Source organism: Balaenoptera ricei, chromosome 14, assembly GCF_028023285.1.
Source record: "Balaenoptera ricei isolate mBalRic1 chromosome 14, mBalRic1.hap2, whole genome shotgun sequence".
Lineage (NCBI taxonomy): Eukaryota > Metazoa > Chordata > Mammalia > Artiodactyla > Balaenopteridae > Balaenoptera > Balaenoptera ricei.
The window spans coordinates 40,770,807-40,791,206 of NC_082652.1; the positions used below are offsets into that span (position 1 = coordinate 40,770,807).

The window sequence follows — 20,400 nt, forward strand, 5'->3', positions numbered from 1 at the left end:
CTCCTTGGGACTTCCCTGGTGGTCCAGTGGCTAAGACTCCATGCTCCCAATGCAGGGGGCCTGGGTTCGATCCCTGATCAGGGAACTAGATCCCACATGCCACAACTAAGAGTTCTCATACCGCAACTAAAGATCCTGCCTGCCGCAACTTAAGACCCAACACAGCCCAATAAGTAAATAAATATTTAAAAATAATAATAATTTTGATGCTCCATTTAGAGAAAAATAATGACAGCAGTCCACTGTATTCCGCATCACATTTTCTAAGGAGCTCACCATTAAAATGTGCCCACAGTCCTAGTTATTATTCACACCCTTATTTGTGTATTATTTGAATATTTATTGAACACCTACTAAATGTCAGGAACCAGGATGCGTGCTGGGCTACAAGGATAAGTCCCACGTGCATCTGGTCACTACCCTTTGAGAATTCCTAGTTGCGGTGGGTCAGGTGGGGGCTGAGTGGGAGTGGGCCCCCTCACTGGAGTCAGACACGAGAGGAGATACCGGAGGGAAGCCTTTGAAGTAAGTTGGCTGCCCCACGGCTCTTTCTACCTGCATAATTCAACCATCGCCAGAGACGCCATGGGCACACATTTCCATCCGTTGCCTCTGTGTTTCAGTTTGTGGATATGATGGGCTGGCGCCTGGAGACGGCGGACGGAGTGGACATCCCCGTCTCCTTCAACCCGGGCAGCAGCAGCGTGGTGGCCGACCTCCAGGAGCTGCCCTCAACGGTTCACAGCGCGTCGTGGGTCGCCCCGCCTTCCTACCTGGGGGACAAGGTAACCATGTCCTGCTGTCCTCCCGCGCTCTTGCTGGACCTCCTCCATCACTGCACGGGCATCATTTACTGGATGTCTGGAAGGAAGGTTCTGGAAGTTCAGGTTACTAAAACTGAAGAACTTCGGTTAATCACAAATGCAGAAGATGGAGAGGCTGAGGGTGTACGGGCCTCAGCGGCCCACATGGTTGCTCACCAGCAAAGGAAATCCTGCACCAGGTTCTCCCTGATTTTCACTTAATGCCAAAGAATTTACCTCTGGGGAAATAACCATTTAAATAATATCTGCCGCGAATGGCACATGTATGCTTTTAAATGCCAATGCTGAGAATTCTTTGTTTTAAAGCAGAAGAAGGGCCCCTTGTCAGGAAAACAAAAGCTGAGAAGTGACTCATGAGCTTATTAAAAGAAGCACAGGATCCAGTGACAGCACGGCTTTCATTAGTAGAGTCACGTGTGGTTATGAATACATTTTATTTCTTTTTTTAAAATTTTTATTGGAGTATAGTTGATTTACAATGTTGTATTAGTTTCAGGTGTACAGCAGAGTGGCTCAGTTGTACATATACATATACCCACTCTTTTTTTAGATTCTTTTCCCATATAGGTCATTACAGAGTATTGAGTAGAGTTCCCTGTGCTGTACAGTAAGTCCTTATTCGTTATCTATTTTATATGTAGTAGTGTGTATATGTCACAGATGTAAAAAACAAACTTATGGTTACCAAGGGGGGAAGGGGGAGAAGAGGGATAAACTGGGAGACTGGGAGTCACGTGTGGTTCGACGCTCCTTGGGGAGCTTATAATGGAGTTGCTTTTCCTTTGCTGCGTAAATTATTATTCCAGGATCTGACCACCTACACTCATTTATATGGACAGATGTGTGAGCATCCCATAGAAACATCCTCAGGTGACATATGCACCTGGTGGCCCAGGATAGAGCTTTGGAGAAGGGGTGGATTTCACAGAGCCCAGCCCAGGCAATGCCATAGTCTCACATCTACAATGACTGAATATTCGGCCCTTGTCAGCCTGAGCTCTCTGATTCTGTCTTCAGGTTGAAGGACTATGGATTTTGACCTCTGAGCGTGGGGAATGTTGCTCCTTTCATATGACCCCACTTCTCCCTCACGTGATATACCTCTTCACGTCCACATGGCGAGCCCTGTACTTACTGGTCATCTAGTCCTGGCTAACAAATGACCCACAAACTTGGAAGCTTAAAGCAACAGACCATTATTTTCTTGCCCAGTTTCCATGGATCAGGAATCCAGGAGTGGATGGCTCAGGGTCTCTCATGGGGTTGTGGTCAAGCTGTCAGCCAGGGCTGCAGGCATCTGGGACTGGAGGATCCACTTCCAAGCTCACTGGCGTGGTTGTCAGCAGGCCAGTGTTCCTGGCTGGCTGGTGGTCAGAGGCCTCAGTTCCTATTCACATGAGGCGCACCATAGGCTGCCTAAGGGTCGTCATGACATGGCAGCTGGCTTCCTCCAAAGCAAATGAGAGAGAGGGAAAGAGGTGGGTGGGAGGGGAGAGGAGAGAGAAAGAGAGAGAGAGACAGGGAGGGAGAACAACATTTTTGTAACCTAATTTCAGAAATGACACACCCTCACTTCTAACCTATTCTGTTCATTAGAACCCAGTCACAAAGCCCAACCCACACTCCGAGAGGAGAATTAAGCTCACCTCTTGAAAGCAAGAATATCAAAGAATATGTAGACATATTTTTAACCTTCTCAGCCCATCAAAAAGGCAATACTTAATCTCAGTAAGATGATTCAAGATGTCACCTTGGAATACTTCCAGATTCTAAGGTCATAACTCTGTGAAGCTGTGTAGGCTGTAGATTCTAGGGAAGAACTTCAGTGGATTGGGAGCCCCGAAGGGCTGCCCCTCCTCCCTGCTCCAGCTTATTTGCATCTCCAGTAACGGTATTTTGTCTGCCTTCCCTGAGACGATGTTGCCTCTGATTTCTATCCTTCGGTCACTCCTTCCTTCTTGATCAGTTTTCACTTTAAGGGTGGGAGATATCAGGACCAGAGGTGAAGTCGCTGTCTAAAAAAACCCATGATCATTCACCTCCATGTTTCCACCACCATCATGCTGCGGAGGCAGCACTGAGAGGAGGCCCATATACCTGGTGGTACAGGCGAACATGGCTTATGCATCCAGGAGAATGCAGAATCACTTAGGAAATATTCACCATCTGCCCTCAGGGGAAGTTTTTTTTTTGACAATTTATTTTTAGAGGTTCATTTTGTAACTGATAGATATTAACCACATCTCTCCATTAAATAGGAAAGCAATGGCCTAGATTTCTTAGAATAGCTGTGGATTAAATAGACATTTTGGTTTAGTCATCATCTAGAATAAAAGGATCTTATTTGTTTCTGCGTGACTATTTTTCTTTTTGACAGAAGTATCTTCTTGCTTGTAAAACTCAATCATGTTCGTATTAAACATCTTACTTGATATAACACGGTATAAAGTAGAAAGTTAAAATACCATCTTCAATTCCACTCAGTAGAAATGACCATTGTTAACAGGCTGATTGTGTATCTTTCCAGATCTATGTGCCAGTGTACTTTGTAGATGAGTTAGTGTTGCCATGGTCTCTTTTAATGCTTGTGCTATTAATCCTACTGTTTCAATTTCAGGTTTCCTCATATGGTGGCTACCTAACCTACCAAATCAAGTCCTTTGGACTGCCTGGTGACATGGTTCTTCTGGAAAAGAAGCCAGATGTGCAGCTCACCGTACGTGTCAGAACACGACCCAAGTAGCAGAGAGTGGCGTTTGCAATTGGTGCCAATCCAATTTTAGGACATCTTGATAAGTGGCCTACAGATAGTTTGGCTTAAGTCATTTCCAATATTTTGTAGAAACTCAAAGGGAAGTTTAGAGCATGCAGCACCTCCTCAGGATCCTTGGTCCCTGACCATCCCAGCCCCAAATGGTTTCTCTTTTCTTCCCTTCCAAAGAACTTAACCATCTCTCACTTGGAGTCTCACAATCAATGCCTCATCATAAACTTGTTTTATGTCTCTATCTTTCAATTTTGTCTCACAAACGTTTTTGAGACCTCCCTGTTTGCAAAGTCACATTGCTGGGCTCATAAAGGACAGGTGATCCCTGTCCTCAAAAAAAAGTGTAACCAGGAGGGGAGATGAGAGAAATGACCAAAGACCTACAGTCCACTGAACAGTAAGCCTTTGAGACAATGTCCAGACAAGACTCTGTGGGACCTGGAGTCCAAGTGGGGGCTTATGTAGTCAGTGCCCTCAGAAGACTTCATGGAAAAGGTTAGTTTTGAGCCACGCCTTTAAGAATGAGCGTGAGAGGAGAAACACCCTTCCCCTTCCCCGGCAGAGAGTAAGTTGAACCTAGGCAGAGGAGCAGCCCTCCAGGGGTGAGCAGTCCAAGTTGGCTGTGTTATCAGCATGTGCCGGGCCATTGAAAACAAGCCCGGAAGGGTAGGAAGGGGGGTGTTTAATGCCGTGATGAGGAATTTGGCCTGAGGTAGACAGTGGGGAGCCCCTTTGGTTTTCTGAGAAGAGAAGTGACACCCGCATGCTATGTGCCAGGCACACAGTCCAGAACTGCAATCTGGAAAATTTCCTTGAGGTAAGGGGTGATATCACATCCTGCATTGAATCCCCTACAACGTACAGAACCTCACACATGGGGTGAGGTGCCATAGCCTGAACTTGTGCCGTAATTAATGCGATGCAATTCCAGCTTCCTGAAGGGTTTTCTTGTGTCATTCACTGTATAAGAGGGGACTGGAAAATCCCACATGCCTCATGCCAGATGAGGGCCTTGCATTCTGGTAGCTTTTTGTGTTCAGGCATGGCTGTGTTGTGTTTTGTTTCTACTGGCACCCAAGTGTATTGAACTGTTGTTTTAAAAGGTTCTCAAAGGAACCTTTGCAAAACAACTTGAAAAGGAAGCACTCAAGATTTTAGAGTTATAGTCTAAGGAAAAATAGTTCCACGATAAAAATACTGTTATGACATGTTGTATTTCAGCTTCATTATTTTTGCAGAGCATCTCAAATTCAGGCCATTAGTATGCCTATATTTTACTGCCTATATTGTTATGCAGACTGTTGGAATTCATGGAGAAGTGATGACCAAAATTTCTTCTTAATTTATCTTCAAACATGGAGAGTAATTTAGGCTCACGAAACATTTACTCCTCTGCTTTGTTCCAAACCACTGAAGTTAAAAGCCTGTGGGCATGTTTCTTAGATTAAGGTTTTCAATTAGTGATGGCAGATAATGCTCTTCTTTCTGAAAACTGGCTCTAATGAATGAAACCCTTTGGGGTTTGGTGCTACAACGGAAAAGCTGTACTTCTGTGTGTGGGTGTGGGGTGAGAGTGCTGCTGGTGGGTGCTGACCCTCCCGCTGGACCCTCGAGAGCCACCGTAATGGGGACGGGCGTGCGGAGGCTAAGTGAGCAGGGCTGGATCCTGCAGGATATGGGCTGCAGGGCTCATTCCTCCCCCACGTGCCAGCTCTGCCTGCCACTCCCTATCTATGCAACCAGCCCCGCCAGCCCCGCCAACCTTCTACCCTCCCCGCCCTCCCCACTAACCCACCCCCCAAAGCACTTTCTCGCTACCCGTGCGGTCCTGTAGGCAGTAAGGAAACCAGCACCTCATGCATTGACTACAAAGCATCATTTAAAAAAAAAAAAAAAAACTGTTTCCATCTTTTTAAGCCACTTTCAGTCAAGAGAATTTTCCTGGTTTCCTATTTGTGAAAATGAACCGTGTTAGGGCTTATTATTCCATTTCCACGTTACTACTCCTTTTGCCAGTCGGTTCATTTTGCAGCTACTTTTTTAGAATCAGGCGTCTCACGTAATGCAGAGCCATAGACATTTGTTCCTAGATCAATCATAAACCTCAAAATATCCCAACCAAGCCACTAACACATTCATGTGTTTCTTTAAACAGGGTCAGCACATGTCCGTCATCTATGAGGAGCCAAATCACCCCCGGCCAGACCGGCTGCATCATGGGCGAGTGCAGGTGGTAGAGGTAATGGAAAAGCAAACATGAAATTCTTCTTGATGAGCCTTTTAGTCCCATGATTTAGTCCTTTCAAAGAGTTGTTTTTTTGACTTATTTTATGAATTTAAAATATTAACTATATTTATACAAATATAATTTAGATATCTAAGTTAAAAATATAAATTATATAAAATATACAGGGCTCCATCCTCACAGGGCTTTGTTGCACCATCTTTATGGCACTTACCGCTGTCTCTCCTGTTTTACACCTAAGTATCCTTGTTTTGTAAACTCTTGTGAGTCTGTAAATGCTATGATGTAGCTCCCTGTCTTCCTCAGGCCTCCCTCAGTGCCTGAGACCTGGTGACTGTCCAACAAATGCTTGGGGTGAATAAAAAGAAAAGTCACAAAAACATCCAACACCAAAAGAAGTAAGAATAGTATAGCTAAATAAAGGAAAGCTCATCAAATTATAAAGCATCATATTAAACCTACATGGTTACAATTATTCCTTTAGAGTGCTCCAATTATATTATTAAATAAGTCCAGTGAGGATTAGTAAATATATCTTCAAGGTGATACTTTTTCAAGTACCTTGAACTCCCAGACACATTGTAACATTTCTGTACTGGTCCACCCAGTACAATGGAATACTATTTGGCAATAAATGGAACAAAGTATCGATACTTTCCACAATGTGGATGAACCTCAAAAACATTATACTGGGGGAAAGAAGCAAGACACAAAAGCCCATCTATTATGGGATTCTGTTTATATGAGAGAGGTGATGCCAGCAAAAATGGTGAAGAACCTGTTTTTCCTCCATAAAAGCAATGCGGCAGAAATGGTCAAAATCAACTATTTTAGAACTCTGACAATTAACCAAAGGCTTGTGGAATCTGAAAAGCATTTATTCAAGAAAAGTGGCTGAATCTTTTTCCAGTAAATGCACACTACTACATGATCTGCAGTTGGTTGAATTTGCGAATTTGTAACCACAGGTATGGAGAGCCAACTGTGAAGTTATACGCAGAATTTTGACTGCTCATAAGGTTGGCGCCCGCATTATTCAAGGGTCAACTCTATGTTCAAAAGAACTGAAAACAGGATTTTGAAGATATTTGCACACCCATGTTCATTGCAGCACTATTCGCGATAGCCAAAAGGTAGAAGCAACTGAAATGTCTATTGACAGGTAAATGGATGAAGAAAATGTGGCATGTACATACACTGGAATATAATCCAGCCTTCAAAATGAAGAAAATCCTGTCACATGCTAGAACATGAATGAAACTTGAGGACAGTACACTAAGTGAAATAAGCAAGTCACAAAAAGACAAATACTGTGTGATTCCACTTGTATGAGGTATTTAAAGTACTCAGATTCAGGGCTTCCCTGGTGGTGCAGTGGTTAAGAATCTGCCTGCCAATGCAGGGGACACGGGTTAAAGCCCTGGTCTGGGAAGATCCCACATGCCGTGGAGCAACTAAGCCTGTGCGCCACAACTACTGAGCCTTCGCTCTAGAGCGTGTGAGCCACAACTACTGAAGCCCGCGCGCCTAGAGCCCGTGCTCTGCACCAAGAGAAGCCACCCAATGAGAAGCCTGTGCAACGGAATGAAGAGTAGCCCCCGCTCACCGCAACTAGAGAAAGCCCGCGCGCAGCAACGAAGACCCAACACAGCCAAAAATAAAAATAAATAAATTTATATTTTAAAAAAAGTACTCAGATTCATAGAAACACAAAGGAGAATGGTGGTTGCCAGGGGCTGCGGGAGGAGGAAATGGGAGTTATTGCTTAATAGGTGCAGAGTTTCAGTTTTGCAAGATGATAAACTTCTAAAGATCTGTTGCACAATGATGTAAATATAATTAACACTCTTGTACCCTACTGTTAAAAATGGTTAAGATGGTAAATTTTATGTTACATGTTATTTACCATCATAAAAATAAAATAATATGAATGTGTGTGTGCAAGAAAAGATTGTACTATCACAATTATGAACATTTAATGAATGATCTGAGCTGTGTGACTTATTCAGTTTCCATGTCTCTCTCCTGTATCTTTCTCACTCTTACTGCTTGCACAAATAAAAGTGCATTTTACGATAAGCCTAACACTGGGAAATCTGATTTCATTTTATTGCTCCTTATTTCCTGCCTTCATTTCTTCCCCCTTCCTCGTGGCCTTCTCCCTTCTTGGAAATAACCCAGGACATGTGACTTCTGAATATAAATCCACTGTGTCTACTTACCTATCTTATTTTAGCATTTTTCCTGTTGCATTTTATTTTATTTATTTTTCCCCTGATGCATTTTAAATGGCTTTATTGGATTCCTTCTGGCTGGCTGTCTCTGATAGGCCCTGGGAGTGAGCTTACCACAGGGAGACCTTGCCTCTCTGCTTTCACATGTAGGGAAACTTCAGACACGCCAGCAGTGGTGCCCCCGTGTCCCGGGAAGAGCTGATGATGGTGCTGTCTAGACTGGAAGGTGTGCACCTCCGGGGCCTCTACTTCACCGAGACACAGCGACTCAGCCTGAGCGGGGTGGGGCTGGAGGAGGCCTCGGAAACAGGAAGTGGACGTCGAGCACAGAACGTAGAGATGTGTGCCTGCCCCCCTGACTACACAGGTGACTCATGTCAGGTAGGAAATGCTCCTAAACCATAAAATCCCCCCAGGGTCTCCTGTGGCTGGTGTTCCTGTCTGCTGTCCAGCACTGCTGGACGATTTGGGGCCCTCTGACCATTGAACAAATTTCTGCTGGGCTCTAGCTTCTATCTTACCTGGACCACTTGCAGGTACTAAATATGAAAAAGAAATCACAAATGTCTCAAAATCCACTGGAAAGCCACAGAAGCTCAGTGGATCCTGGGGGTTGCAGAAATCTGGACTTTCTGGGAAGCAGGAAGGACCCCGCCCATGGGCATCCCAGTATGTGGGCCACTGCTTTCCCAGTAGCTGACCCAGGGTTCTCATGCCTTTCTCTAATCCAGAGCCTCCCTCCACCACCCGCCCCCAACAGTTATAGCCCACTGAATATCCTGATTATTCAAAGGAAATTGCAGTCCAAGTTTCCAGCTCACAGCAGATCTTCATTTGAGGCCCAGTCAACCTGACTGTCCTCAAGTGATTAAAAGGTGCCGCAAAATGAAACCATTTCATGTCTCAAACTGCAAGTATGTTCTCTTCCTGAAGAGGGAAAAAAACCACAGTGGCTAGCACAATTAACAGGAAATAGCAAGCACTGTCATTCTGAGAATTCCAGACATGCCTCGGATGTTGATTTAGCGACATCCTTCACTTTCCATCCTGACCCCTGGATTGCAGAAAACCCCAAGGTGATCTGCACGTCAGTTTCTTTTTTAACCTGCAAATACAATATATTTGCAGGTTAAAATATAATATACCCACCGTGGTTTTCTCAGGACTCCTGCCATGTAACTTTTAGACCACAGGTGCTTCTGTTCTTCTTCCCCCTGCCTTCTCCCTCTTTTCTAGCCCGATTAAAAGAAATTCAGAGCCCAAGGGAAAGAGAGGGACCTCTGGATTACCACCCTCCTGCCAGGGCGTGTCCTTGGCGCATGACTCAGCCTGTGATTTACAGCGGCCTGTGCTGTCTGGGGGGTGAGGTGGGTAGAAGGTGATACCTGCCCCACCTGGCAGGAATTACGGAGCGGCGCGCTTCCCCACGGGACTGTTATGTGCGCTCTCTCACAGGCTGACTCATGGGTGAAGTTTACAGGTGGGGCCTCCTGCCGCAGACAGCCTGCCTTACCTGAGTCAGCCGGGCCTGGGCACTGAGCCGGAAGGGCAGGTATAAGAGGAAGAGGCAGAGATCTGCGTGCAGCCAGCAGGACACCCAGAGACCAGGATGCCCCCGGCAGTGAGGGGGTCCATCCGGAGCTCGGGATGGCTGTGGATCTTTGGGGCAGCCCTGGGGCAGTGTCTGGGATACAATTCACAGCAGCAAAGGGTAGTGCTTCCTCAGCTTCCCGGTCAAAGCCAACGGCAAGCAAGTTATGTGGAGTTTAAACCCAGCCAGGTAACGTCCCTTTTACATTTTGGTTTGGGATGGGGAAGGGTTCCCAGCTCCGTGACATTTTAAGTTAGGGTGATGAGTGAGGAGTGGTGGGCTGGAGGAAGGACTGACGGCTCCCCATCCCGTTGACAGGCAGTGTTTATTACGGTGCCTGACAGATTGCTCTCCTGAGCTGTTAACCACAAATCCTATAAACATCAGCCCACCTGGAAGTGCTGAGACAGCTAGCTAGAGTTTGAATGCCTGTGGGATGTTAATATCTATGAAATTTTGTGCCCTTTTGAGAGTAACACAAGCCTCAGGACAAAAGAGTCTGTTGCCTATAGGCTTCCGAATTCTGCTTGGGAGAGAAATTACCCACAAAGTTAACCATGAGAATCAGTGAAATCCCTTTTTAAGAAAGTGATGAGATCAATTTTCTATAATACCTAACAGACGTGCTTCAATTTGCCAGACATCAGACACTCATAAATTCTGCTTTCACTGTCTTTAAACTTCCTGGCTGGTACATGTATATTCACAGAGAAATAGATCCTATGGCTGCTGAAGTAGCCCTGGAAACTTGATAGAGACATAATTTCATCATTTGTACTACAAAAGTTTATTGGAAAAGTTATCCTGAAAAATTATCACTTAAGAAAACGATTAGTTGCAAAGCCTCTTTACTGAAATAATATATTAGGATACATTCATTTTCACTTAGAATAAGTCTTCAGTACAATCTAATTAGTTGAACGGCATTTTATGTTAAATCTGGAGTTTGTTTGCCTTATAGAGGTGAGAAAATGGTTATATTTCAGTAACTGACAAATGTTCTGAGAGTCACACGATGCATAACTCTTGCAGAGTACTTTTCTGTTTCTAATTAAGAGCAAATTAAGATGGGTGATTTACTTTAGCCAGGATAGACCATCCTAGCCCCCAAAGCATATTTAATTAAGGCTTTTACTGGACATGTTGTCATAATCAAACCAGATATATTTATTTATTTGGATAATTTGTTCTTTACCAAATTGGATTATTTTATAAGCGTGTAATGTGATATATGGTGATAATTATAAGGCACTTGTCACTTGTTAGTAGAGATTGTAGATACGATCACACCACCACTGGCTGAATTTCATTCAAATGTATCTCTCAGTCGTGCTTTCAGCTCAAGAACATTCCTTTCATATTTGGATTCTCCTTTAGACAAGCCTATTCATAGAACACATAAAGTAATCTAAGTTTTTGCAATGCATTCTTTTGCCTAAACATGGTTCTTAATAGCTGAAGGGAAAATTATATTGTAAATGATAGTATTGTTATTGTGTACGATTTGGAATCATTGTGTCATTTTTGGAAGGAGCTTCTAGCCACAACTGGAATATTCCACTCTAGGGAAGATGTGAGCTTCTTTCTCCCCCAGTGCATTGGCTTCTTCCTCTCCCCAACCTGGCCAGCTAGAGGCCATGGATGAATGAGAGCAGATTTCCCTTGACTATAACCTCAGAGTCTCATAGACGTACGTGCTGTTTAAAGAGATTAGATAAAAGATGATCTTTTATGTTGAAGTATTAATTTTTCCTGATGCTTTAAAAAAAAAGCTGTATAGGAGATCAATGAAAGAAACTAGAGATAACATCTGACTTTAATCAGTGCACATTTGGCTCTGCCAAAATAAAGAAAATGCCTATCATTCTCTTTAAAGACAGAAATCTAAATAATTTTTAATGGCTGGTATAATAATACTTGCTTTTTTTTCTATTGGGGACATTCTTCACTAGAATCTTTTAAAAAAAATATCAGTTCGTCAAAAGAAAACCGTAATTCTTTTCATCCACATGAAAAATAATCACGTGCGTTACACTGGAAAGAGACAATTAGTGGAGATAGAATTAATCGAAGCAGTACTGAACAAGAGGAGACCGCACTCAGGAGACTTCCTCAGGCTGGGTCTTGGTGTTCAATCGGAACCAAACATCCCTGCCGAGTTCTGTACTAGGATGCAAGCTGGTTGCTTTCCCTGGGGTTCCCTGTAGCCCACAGACCAGTGAGTGGCAGTGAAAGGGTCCCACCGGTTCTGCCATTGCTGTATAGATCCCAGTGAAAACCCCATCTTTCCTCCTCCTCCCATACTGCTCCCCACCAGCCCAAACCCACACTTGGAGAGGGACTGGCTACCCAAAGAGAACTTGAACTTGAAGGGATTTGCTCAGAGGTCCTCCCCCCAAAAGGACTGAGGTCCTGATCCTCTGCTTTTTCAGCACTCCACCCCCCACTGGCCCTCAAAACCATTGGTGGGAGGAGGAGAGGTACCCTACTTCCATACTCCCCCCCTCACCCCTCCCCCCGCTCTGATTTCCCCACCACACGTCTCCAGCGCGGGCACCAACACACACAGCTACCATGGTGTGAAAACAACAGAGAAGCTGACCAAAAAAGCAAGCGGACCTGGCTCACATTTGAAAGTAGAAATCCACATACCAGCTAAAGGAGCGAAGATAGAAAGGTGAATCCTTGACAGTCAGAATGGTCACCTGCTTTGGATGATAATTTCTTTCTCTGTATAGACTAAATGCTCTGTTTGAAAAATAGGGTTGTAGCCCTGGATACTATCGGGATAACAAAGGCTTATATACTGGACGGTGTGTTCCCTGCAATTGCAACGGACATTCAAATCGCTGCCAGGATGGCTCGGGAATATGCATTGTGAGTAAATTGATGCTCTGACGCTACCAGCAGACAATCTATGTCTCCCCATCCCCCTCTACTAGGCCCTGAGATATCAAATGTCGCATCTCCTACCAAACCCTAAATACAGGTTGCCGTGTGAACGCAGGGGTCTCCAAGTAACCAAGCTGAATTATTTCCCACTCACTTTTCCCTCCATTTTAACGTGTGCCGTCAGAGAACACCTGTCTGAGCAATTCAATTATACCTTAGATTCTAAATCTCTCTCATTAGATGATAGTAGTGGGTAGATCCTGGGCCTTAACTCTTGCCAGGGTATAATAAACCAGAGCTACTACTTTGGACTCCAGTTTTGTTGGGGTGACAGGAGGTCGCGAGAGGAGACCTCATGGCTGTCAGGTAGCTCCAGAAAGCAATGAGAGGAGGAGGAGATGGTAAGAAGGGCTGAGGGCACACACTCGCTCACCGCCACGGCTGCCGAGGCAGTGGGTTTATGGGGGAAGACAGGAGAGGGCAGTCCCAGTGGTTTACGACTTAGCCACCGGAAAACTATCTTCTTTTGGAATATGTTAGAAAATTCTTGCACAGAAGATTAGATTCTCGGGAGATTTTTCTCATGCATCCTGATGCAGAACAGTTTTTGTTCTGCTGGCTTCCTCCCTGTCCTCAGAGGTCCTCTCTCTGGTGGCCAGGGCCTCCCCGATTAGAGGGAGGACGGACAGTTCCAAGGAAAGGAGAGCTCACCAGTGCCCCCAGGAAACCAGAGCCGCCGCTTCTGTTGTGCTGTTTGGAAATACATTCTCCTGACGCAGGTTTCCTCTGCATTGTGTAAGGCAACTAGAGTGTGTTTCAGCTCTTTGAGTTCCTAGACTATTTTATGCGCGTTCGGCATGTCCCGGGGAACTGCTTCCTCTGCAAGACGGGACAGGCCAGGACAGGAAATTGTTGTAAAGAGCCTGATGGAATATTCTGTAGGATCTTAACCTTATAAGTTCAAAAGGAATAAAAGATGTTGGGTGATGTTGTCTTCCAGCTCTTAGGTATCTCATATAATAGTTTGTGTTTCATACTGTATGATGTGTGTAACCCAGGTAGACAATTTCATGAAAAATACTTATCTTGTCATTAAACCGTTGCTAGATGTCGAGTCCACTTTATCAAAACTGCCAAAGAAAAAAGGGAGTTTTTTTTCTCTGTGGTTCAGCCACCGGTGAAAAGATCACTCGTGAGAGTCATAATTCATGTTTTAATCAAACAACAAGATTTTCTTTCCCACTTTTCTTTGTAGCTCCGTCTACACTTGTCCCTAATGGCCATGTAGCCTCTAGAAACAATTCATTCAGGGAACGCTTCCTGAGTATTTGCTCTTTTGGAAGGGACTGAGCAAAGTGCTGGGGGTTAAAACCATCGGACATAATCCCTGGTCTCAGGAGGCTTGCTGTCTCGTGGGGGGATGTACCTGTGTGCACACATGCATGTATGCACCTGCACACACGTACACACACGTGTACAGGCACACAGGTGCCGCTCAATGGCAGGCAGTGAGTGCTGGCACTGCTCTCCGTCGTGGCCCTCGTGTGGGAGCTGAGGATGCAGCCCTCATCCTCAAAGAACAGAAACGAGGAAACCAAGCACCTTCCACTAGCAGATGGGACGATCTGCAGATTGGCCTCCGCCTCTCAAGGTCCAGAGTCAATTTTAAAATCTGGGACCTTCACACATGTGCAAATCTCCCTGTCGTTTCAAGAATAAGTTTTGATGTGTGAAAAGAAAGCAGCCCAATCCCTGGCCAGTAAAGCAGTGTGTGTCCAGTGGGGAGGGAGCTGGAGGTGGTGATGCATCCCGTGGGTGCTGTGGGCTGGAGGGAGCGCTGATGACGGGCTCCCTTCTCTCCACCAAGGCCCTGCCTCTCCCTCTTCTCCTGGCCTGCTTTCTCCCCACTTCCCCTGCCTTCTGTGCCCAGTCACCCCTCATCTTCCCCTCCGTTCCCAGTCCCTTCCCCTTTCTCTTCTCATCCTCTCTTCAGTTTTCCTCCTTTTTATTCCCTGTTGCTGGAGCCTGTCTCCCCCTGCCCCCAGGATGATTTATCTGCAACTCACAGCTGACCCGGGGCTCCCCTGAGGCTCACAGCCCGATGTCCACACTCCTCGGGCGGCCTCAGGGCCCCCTTGATCTGCGCTGCTGCCTCTCCCGCCGCATCCCGCCCCCTTGCACTTCACCCTGGGGAATACCAGCTGCTTCGCATTGCCCACACGCGCCGCTGTGCTCCTGCAGGACTGAGGTTCTGGGCACACTGATCCATGTGCCCAGGATGCCCTTCCCCGCTTCTCCACCCAGCTCATTCCTCTCCTTCTGTCCCCACGCAGGCATCATCCCCTCCCCTGAGGCGCCTCCTGCTCTTGTGACATGCTGCCACACCTTTGTCATCGTCTTTCCCACATTATATTGAAGATGTCTGTTCACAGGCTTCTGTCTACCCCTGAGTCAGGGTACTGATCCATCTTTGCATCCCTGGTACCTAGCATAGTTGGGCATCTAGTTCGTGCCCAGTAGATGTTTGGTGTCCCATGGAGTTCGAAGAGCACATGCTGTGGGAGTGGATATGGATTCATTCATTCATTCATTCACTCATTTACTTATTCACAGTAAAACAAGGAAACCTGATAGGCAGACGCCTCAAATTTGCAGGACTGATGAAGACATATTCCGGGGCAGATACTTTCAACTGAGGTTGAGGGGCATTTCAGACATTCTTATGGGACTTTATCAAGCAACTCATGTTCTAACCCCCTTCTACACTCCTCTCCTTGTGCCCCCATAAAGGACCAGAGTTCAGAGGGATTTTTCGTAGGATACAGGTGGCCTCACTGCAATTCTTGTTTCTCCACGTTCTTGTTTCCCCAGTGTTTTCAGCTCAGAACTAAGTAGAGACAGAACTAAAATAGCTCTCTCCAGGCAGTTCTTCTTTAAAATTGTCATTTGGAGTTATAAAAGAAAGGAAACTAATGTGGAAAGGTAAACACTTAGTTCAAAAGAACAGATGTTTCTGAGAGAGTCAGGGCAGCCGAGCAAAGTAAAGGAAGCTGCCAGCACCCTCATCTGACGCCCCTGATAGACTCCTCTGTGGATCCCACAAATCCTCCCAACAACCTTGGAAAGTGGGTATTATTTTAACTGTACATTTTAAGAAAATTAGAATTGTATGTAAATCACACACCAGTAATAATTGATTGATAAAAAAACACTGAGGCCCAGCGAGGTGAAGGGACTTGCCCAAGATCCCACAGCTACTAAATGTTAGAGTGGGATTTGAACCCAGCTGGTCTCACTTCATTTCATCCTGCCTCCCGATGGTAACACCAAATAGCTAACAGAAGGGCACTTCCTTTTTTTAGCACCAACAATCATTGGCTAGATAGGAGAAGCATGTGGTTAGCAAAACCAACATCACTCTGTAGTGTCAGCAGATTTGAGTTATAATTGTGTGAGTAATTAAGAAGACAATGATCTCAATAGCAGTAAAGGTAATAGGCTGTTATTAATTTTACTCTTTATCTGTCCCAAGAGCTGCCAGCATAACACTGCCGGGGAACACTGTGAGCGCTGCAAAGAGGGTTACTATGGGGACGCTGTCCACGGATCCTGTAGGGTCTGCCCGTGTCCTCATTCAAACAGGTACTGTGGAAGTTTGAAAATAATCTATAGAGAGAGGAGGTAGTTTGGTGGGTGCCTAGGACTGTGGAGGGGGTGGTGGGAGGGAAATGGGAAGTGACTGTTGAAGGGTATGAGGTTTCTTTTAGGAGTGATGAAAACGCTCAAAAATTGCAGTCATGCTTGTACAATTGTGTGAACATACTAAAAGCCATTGAATTGAACATTTGAGATGAGTGAATTTTATGGTATGTGAATGCTATCTTAATAAAACAGTTTTATTAAAAAAAGAATAAACAAGAAATGCAAACCAGAACCAAAACAAAAACAGACTTTCCAAGTTGTATGCTTCTGGGTTTTGCCTTTTCCTCTTTTCTTTTGCTGTTCATTCAGCCCCATCATGAGGCTGCCCTTCTCTGGATGCTGGGGAAACTGCCATAAAGAAGGCTGGCAAAGGCTCCGATCTCATGAGGCTTTACCTGGAGAATATGAGGAGAGGGGTGGGGGTAATCATCACACTCAGTAAATACATGCACAAATCAATCTGAAGTATAATTTCAGATGGAGATAGGTTATGCCATTGATAAAAGGGTTATGTTATGGGTAGTGAGTAGATTCTTTACAGAGGGTGGTAGGAGGGCTTTCTGGAGTTGTTGGACGGGGACCAATGAACAGTGAGATGGAGTAAGCCGTGGCATTATGATGAGGGTCCAAGGCAAGGAAAAAAAAAAAAAAAAAAACAGACGAGAAAGCCCCTGTGATGATGGGTTTGTGGACAGTAAGAAAGCAAGAGTGGCTGGATGGCAGTGAGAGAGAGACGGCCAGGAGATGAGGTTGGCGGGGCAACCAGGATTCAGATCCTGTACCTTGCAGGCTAGAGTAAGGCCCTTGGATTTTATGGATTTTATCCTCAGTGTGATGGAAGCCACAGGACAGTCCTGAGCCGCAGAGAGATGTGATCTGCATCATCATCCAGGCTCCAGTAAGGCCCACAGACTCTGTGGGTAGAAAGGCAGCATTTTCCTTTCACGATAATCCAGGCTCTGCTTGGCCTTGGCACTTCGTCACAGTCTTGCTCATCATGACGTGTTCACTGTGGGTCCAAACAAAATATAACAGGTAACTAAGTGAAGCAAGATTTGGTTTGGAAATCAGAATGATGCTGATAAAGTATCAGTAGTGCCCAGGCTCTGGAACAGTTATGGACCACAAGGCTGATAGATAATTAGCTGAGTTAGCAGAGAAATTGGGCAAAGTCAGAATTATCAGAGGTCACCTGCCCAGTGTGGCTTCTCTGGAGATGCATATTTGAAATGTACATCCTGGTTTACTCTCTGTGTATTTGATACTCGTTAAACCTGCCCAGTCCTGTGGCTTTATTTGTAAAGGGATCTATCACTTGACAGTTGCCCAGGCTTGTTTGAACAGAAGCTAGAGAGAATAAAAAGCAGCAAGATTTTCACGGGGTGAAATTTTGGGGGGAAAGCTGTTCATCTTTAGTTGCAAAGCATATTATCATCAAGGTCAGCTTCTAGCTTCTGTGCAGTTTAAGTAACATTCAGTTCCTAAGATTTATCAGTAAAACCCTATTTTTTCTAATTCTCCTTCTGGCGATATTAATACTGCTGACAAATTTCTAACTGTCCCTTTAGAGGTGTAACTGTATCTAGTTGGCCAAGAGAAGCCCCCCAAATAAGAATTCTTTTACCAGCCAAAGATAAATGGAGTTATTTCCCCTCAGATTTATGTCAGTGTAATGTTCAGTAGTCACAGACATTCCATAAGGAACAAGACTTTTTCATGGTCTCTTCGTTTAATTTTTTTTTTAAAGAAGCTTCTCAAAATACACCAGTTAAGAACTGAAAGGGAATTGAAATTCCAACAGCCTGAGTGGAAAAGTGTGGAAATCCCCAACAGCTGTGCCCACAGAAATACCTGGGCATTGAGCATGCTCTGTGTTTTAGTCGCCTCTGAGGTTCTGAGGGCCTGGCCCACCTACCACTGTTTCTTCCCAGAAGGGATTGTGCCCAATATAAAAGAACTAGAATAAACAAGGAGAAAAAATTTTTTCTTTAAAGAATCAGAACTCTCTGTTCTTTTTTTTTCTGCCTAGACTTGTTTTATTCCTTCCTTGTTAATTCTGGAAAAATGCTGTCCTAATCATCTCTTCCAAAGTGTGTTACTTTACTCTGTCTTAAGGGAAGGAATGTATTTCTCCAAGCCAAAAATTGAAACCAAGTAAATGCCTTCAGTCCTTATTCAGCCAAATTTGCCTGATGTCAGCTGAAGGCATTCATCATTATCTCTACAAGTCTTGATGGGCAAAATTTTCTTCACACAAAAGGTAGCCAGACACTTGGTTTCCAATTTCACTTAAGGCAAGTCAGGTTCTTTGTGGCAAAAAATAATGAGCGTAAAGTCTATCAGCTTATGTTTTTACTGGGGCTTTTCTCTCTTTCTTCAAGTTTTGCCACCGGCTGTGTTGTGACTGGGGGAAAGGTGAAGTGCTCCTGCAAACCTGGATACACAGGAACACAATGCGAAAGGTGGGTGCCGCTCCTCCCCCACCCCTTCTCTCCTCCCCCGTCTTGCAGGTAGGGGTGGGCTCTTCCGGCAGGCTGCTGCAGGCACCCTGGCTGTAAGTGGGGCTCTGCTGGGTTGAGGCTCAGAGCTAGGGCTGGGGCTGCTGGTTTCATTGAGGCTGGAAAAAAGTCTCTTGGGAAAAATACAAGCCTGCTCACTTAGTAAATCATTAACTTCCTTCTCCTTCTTGTTTTGTACCTGTTTCAGCCATTTGAGAACGAGGTCCAATATGTCATAGTCCTATACGCTCCAGCAAACACCCGTCTATATACCTATATATACCCCTACATACCCCTACTCCCAGGCACACCCCTACATACCCCCCCCAACGTGTATCTATATACTCGTACCGCCATATAAACTCATCCCTACATACTCCTATCCCCACGTATACACATACCTACTTGCCTGTACACAAACGTACAACTCTGCATACTCCTACACACGCACACATATCAGCAGCCCTAGATATTCCTGCACACACACCCCTCTTAATGCCCACACGACATTATGAACACTTGCAGGACAACCTGTGTCTCACTCATTTCTGAACCCCTAGTGCCTAGTGTGGTACTATTCATATAATAGGTGTTTGTGAAACAAAAGAATACATGTTACAAAATGGAAAGTACATACTTGATCATAAAGGGCCACAGAGCCAAGCTTTAGTTTTTCCTGAACAGTATTTCATGATTAGCTACTATGCCCAGGGCACTGACAAGTATAGTGAAGGCTGTAGAAGGTACTTGTCATCTAGAGGGGAAGAGAGCACACATATATCTGGAAAAGTAACAGTATAACAAATGAATCATATGGATAACATTTTAAAATTTAAAATAACTTTAATATAAGATCAATACATAATTATTATAGAAATGATGTAATACAGGTGAGCAAAGAACTAATATGTACCATACCCCTGCAACTGCCCTATGCTCATGCCTGCCCACCTACAGTGCTTGTTGTATGTTCTTACAGATCAGTTCTACATGCATAGACTGTTTCTTAAAAGAAAAAGGTAGATTCCTATTTTGCTTTCTGTTTTGTTTTCTCATCTAATAGTATGTTAGTAGTATATTTCCGTATTAATAAGTGTTCATTGATAACATCATGTCAGGACCAGGAAGTTCCACTGAAGTTCCATAATCCCCCACTACTGGCCTTTGAAATAGTTTTACTGTTTTCCATTCAAAGCAGCACTAAAAGTGAATCCTTTTAGCCAAATATTTGTGTACATAAATCCTCAAGATGTAATTATAGAAGCGATCCCTTGGGCCAAAGCCTAGGGACATTTTTCAGGCTTTTGATACATTTTGCAAAATTACCCTCCAGAAAGATTGTATCTGTTTACCATCCTACTAGCAGCAAGAGAGCAACTGCCTGCCTCCAGTGGATACTAAGACTGTTCACTTTTTAAAAATATTGCCAGTTTGATAGGGAAACATTGTATGTCATTTTATTTTACATTTTTTGGTAATAATTAGATTGGATTTTTTCATGTGCTTATTGACCATTTATAAATCTTTTTTTTTAAATTGATTTCCAGGTCTTTTACCCATTTTTTTCTAGTGGAATGTTCTTTTATTTTTTTGTTGATTTGTACAAATCTTTTAGAGGAAACTAATGCTTCATACTATATATTGCAA

At 44.4% G+C, this 20,400-nt stretch overlaps 1 protein-coding gene across 9 annotated transcripts in view; it reads left to right on the forward strand.

Annotated features, from left to right (window-relative positions):
* The window catches only part of LAMA3 (laminin subunit alpha 3), a 241,734-nt gene that overhangs the window by 157,018 nt on the left and 64,316 nt on the right, over nt 1-20,400 (forward strand). For 7 of the 9 annotated variants that reach the window (XR_009497350.1, XM_059895307.1, XM_059895308.1 and 4 more), the window contains 7 exons: nt 624-785; nt 3,442-3,540; nt 5,747-5,830; nt 8,221-8,451; nt 12,425-12,538; nt 16,086-16,195; nt 18,637-18,717. Coding sequence is in view for 8 of the 9 variants with exons in the window: in XM_059895307.1 (XP_059751290.1) it covers nt 624-785; nt 3,442-3,540; nt 5,747-5,830; nt 8,221-8,451; nt 12,425-12,538; nt 16,086-16,195; nt 18,637-18,717 (881 nt within the window). In the remaining variant the exon portion in view is untranslated. Of the gene's footprint in view, nt 1-623; nt 786-3,441; nt 3,541-5,746; nt 5,831-8,220; nt 8,452-9,471; nt 9,851-12,424; nt 12,539-16,085; nt 16,196-18,636; nt 18,718-20,400 lie in introns of those variants that run through there. The other 2 variants (XM_059895313.1, XM_059895314.1) reach the window with 2 other exon arrangements.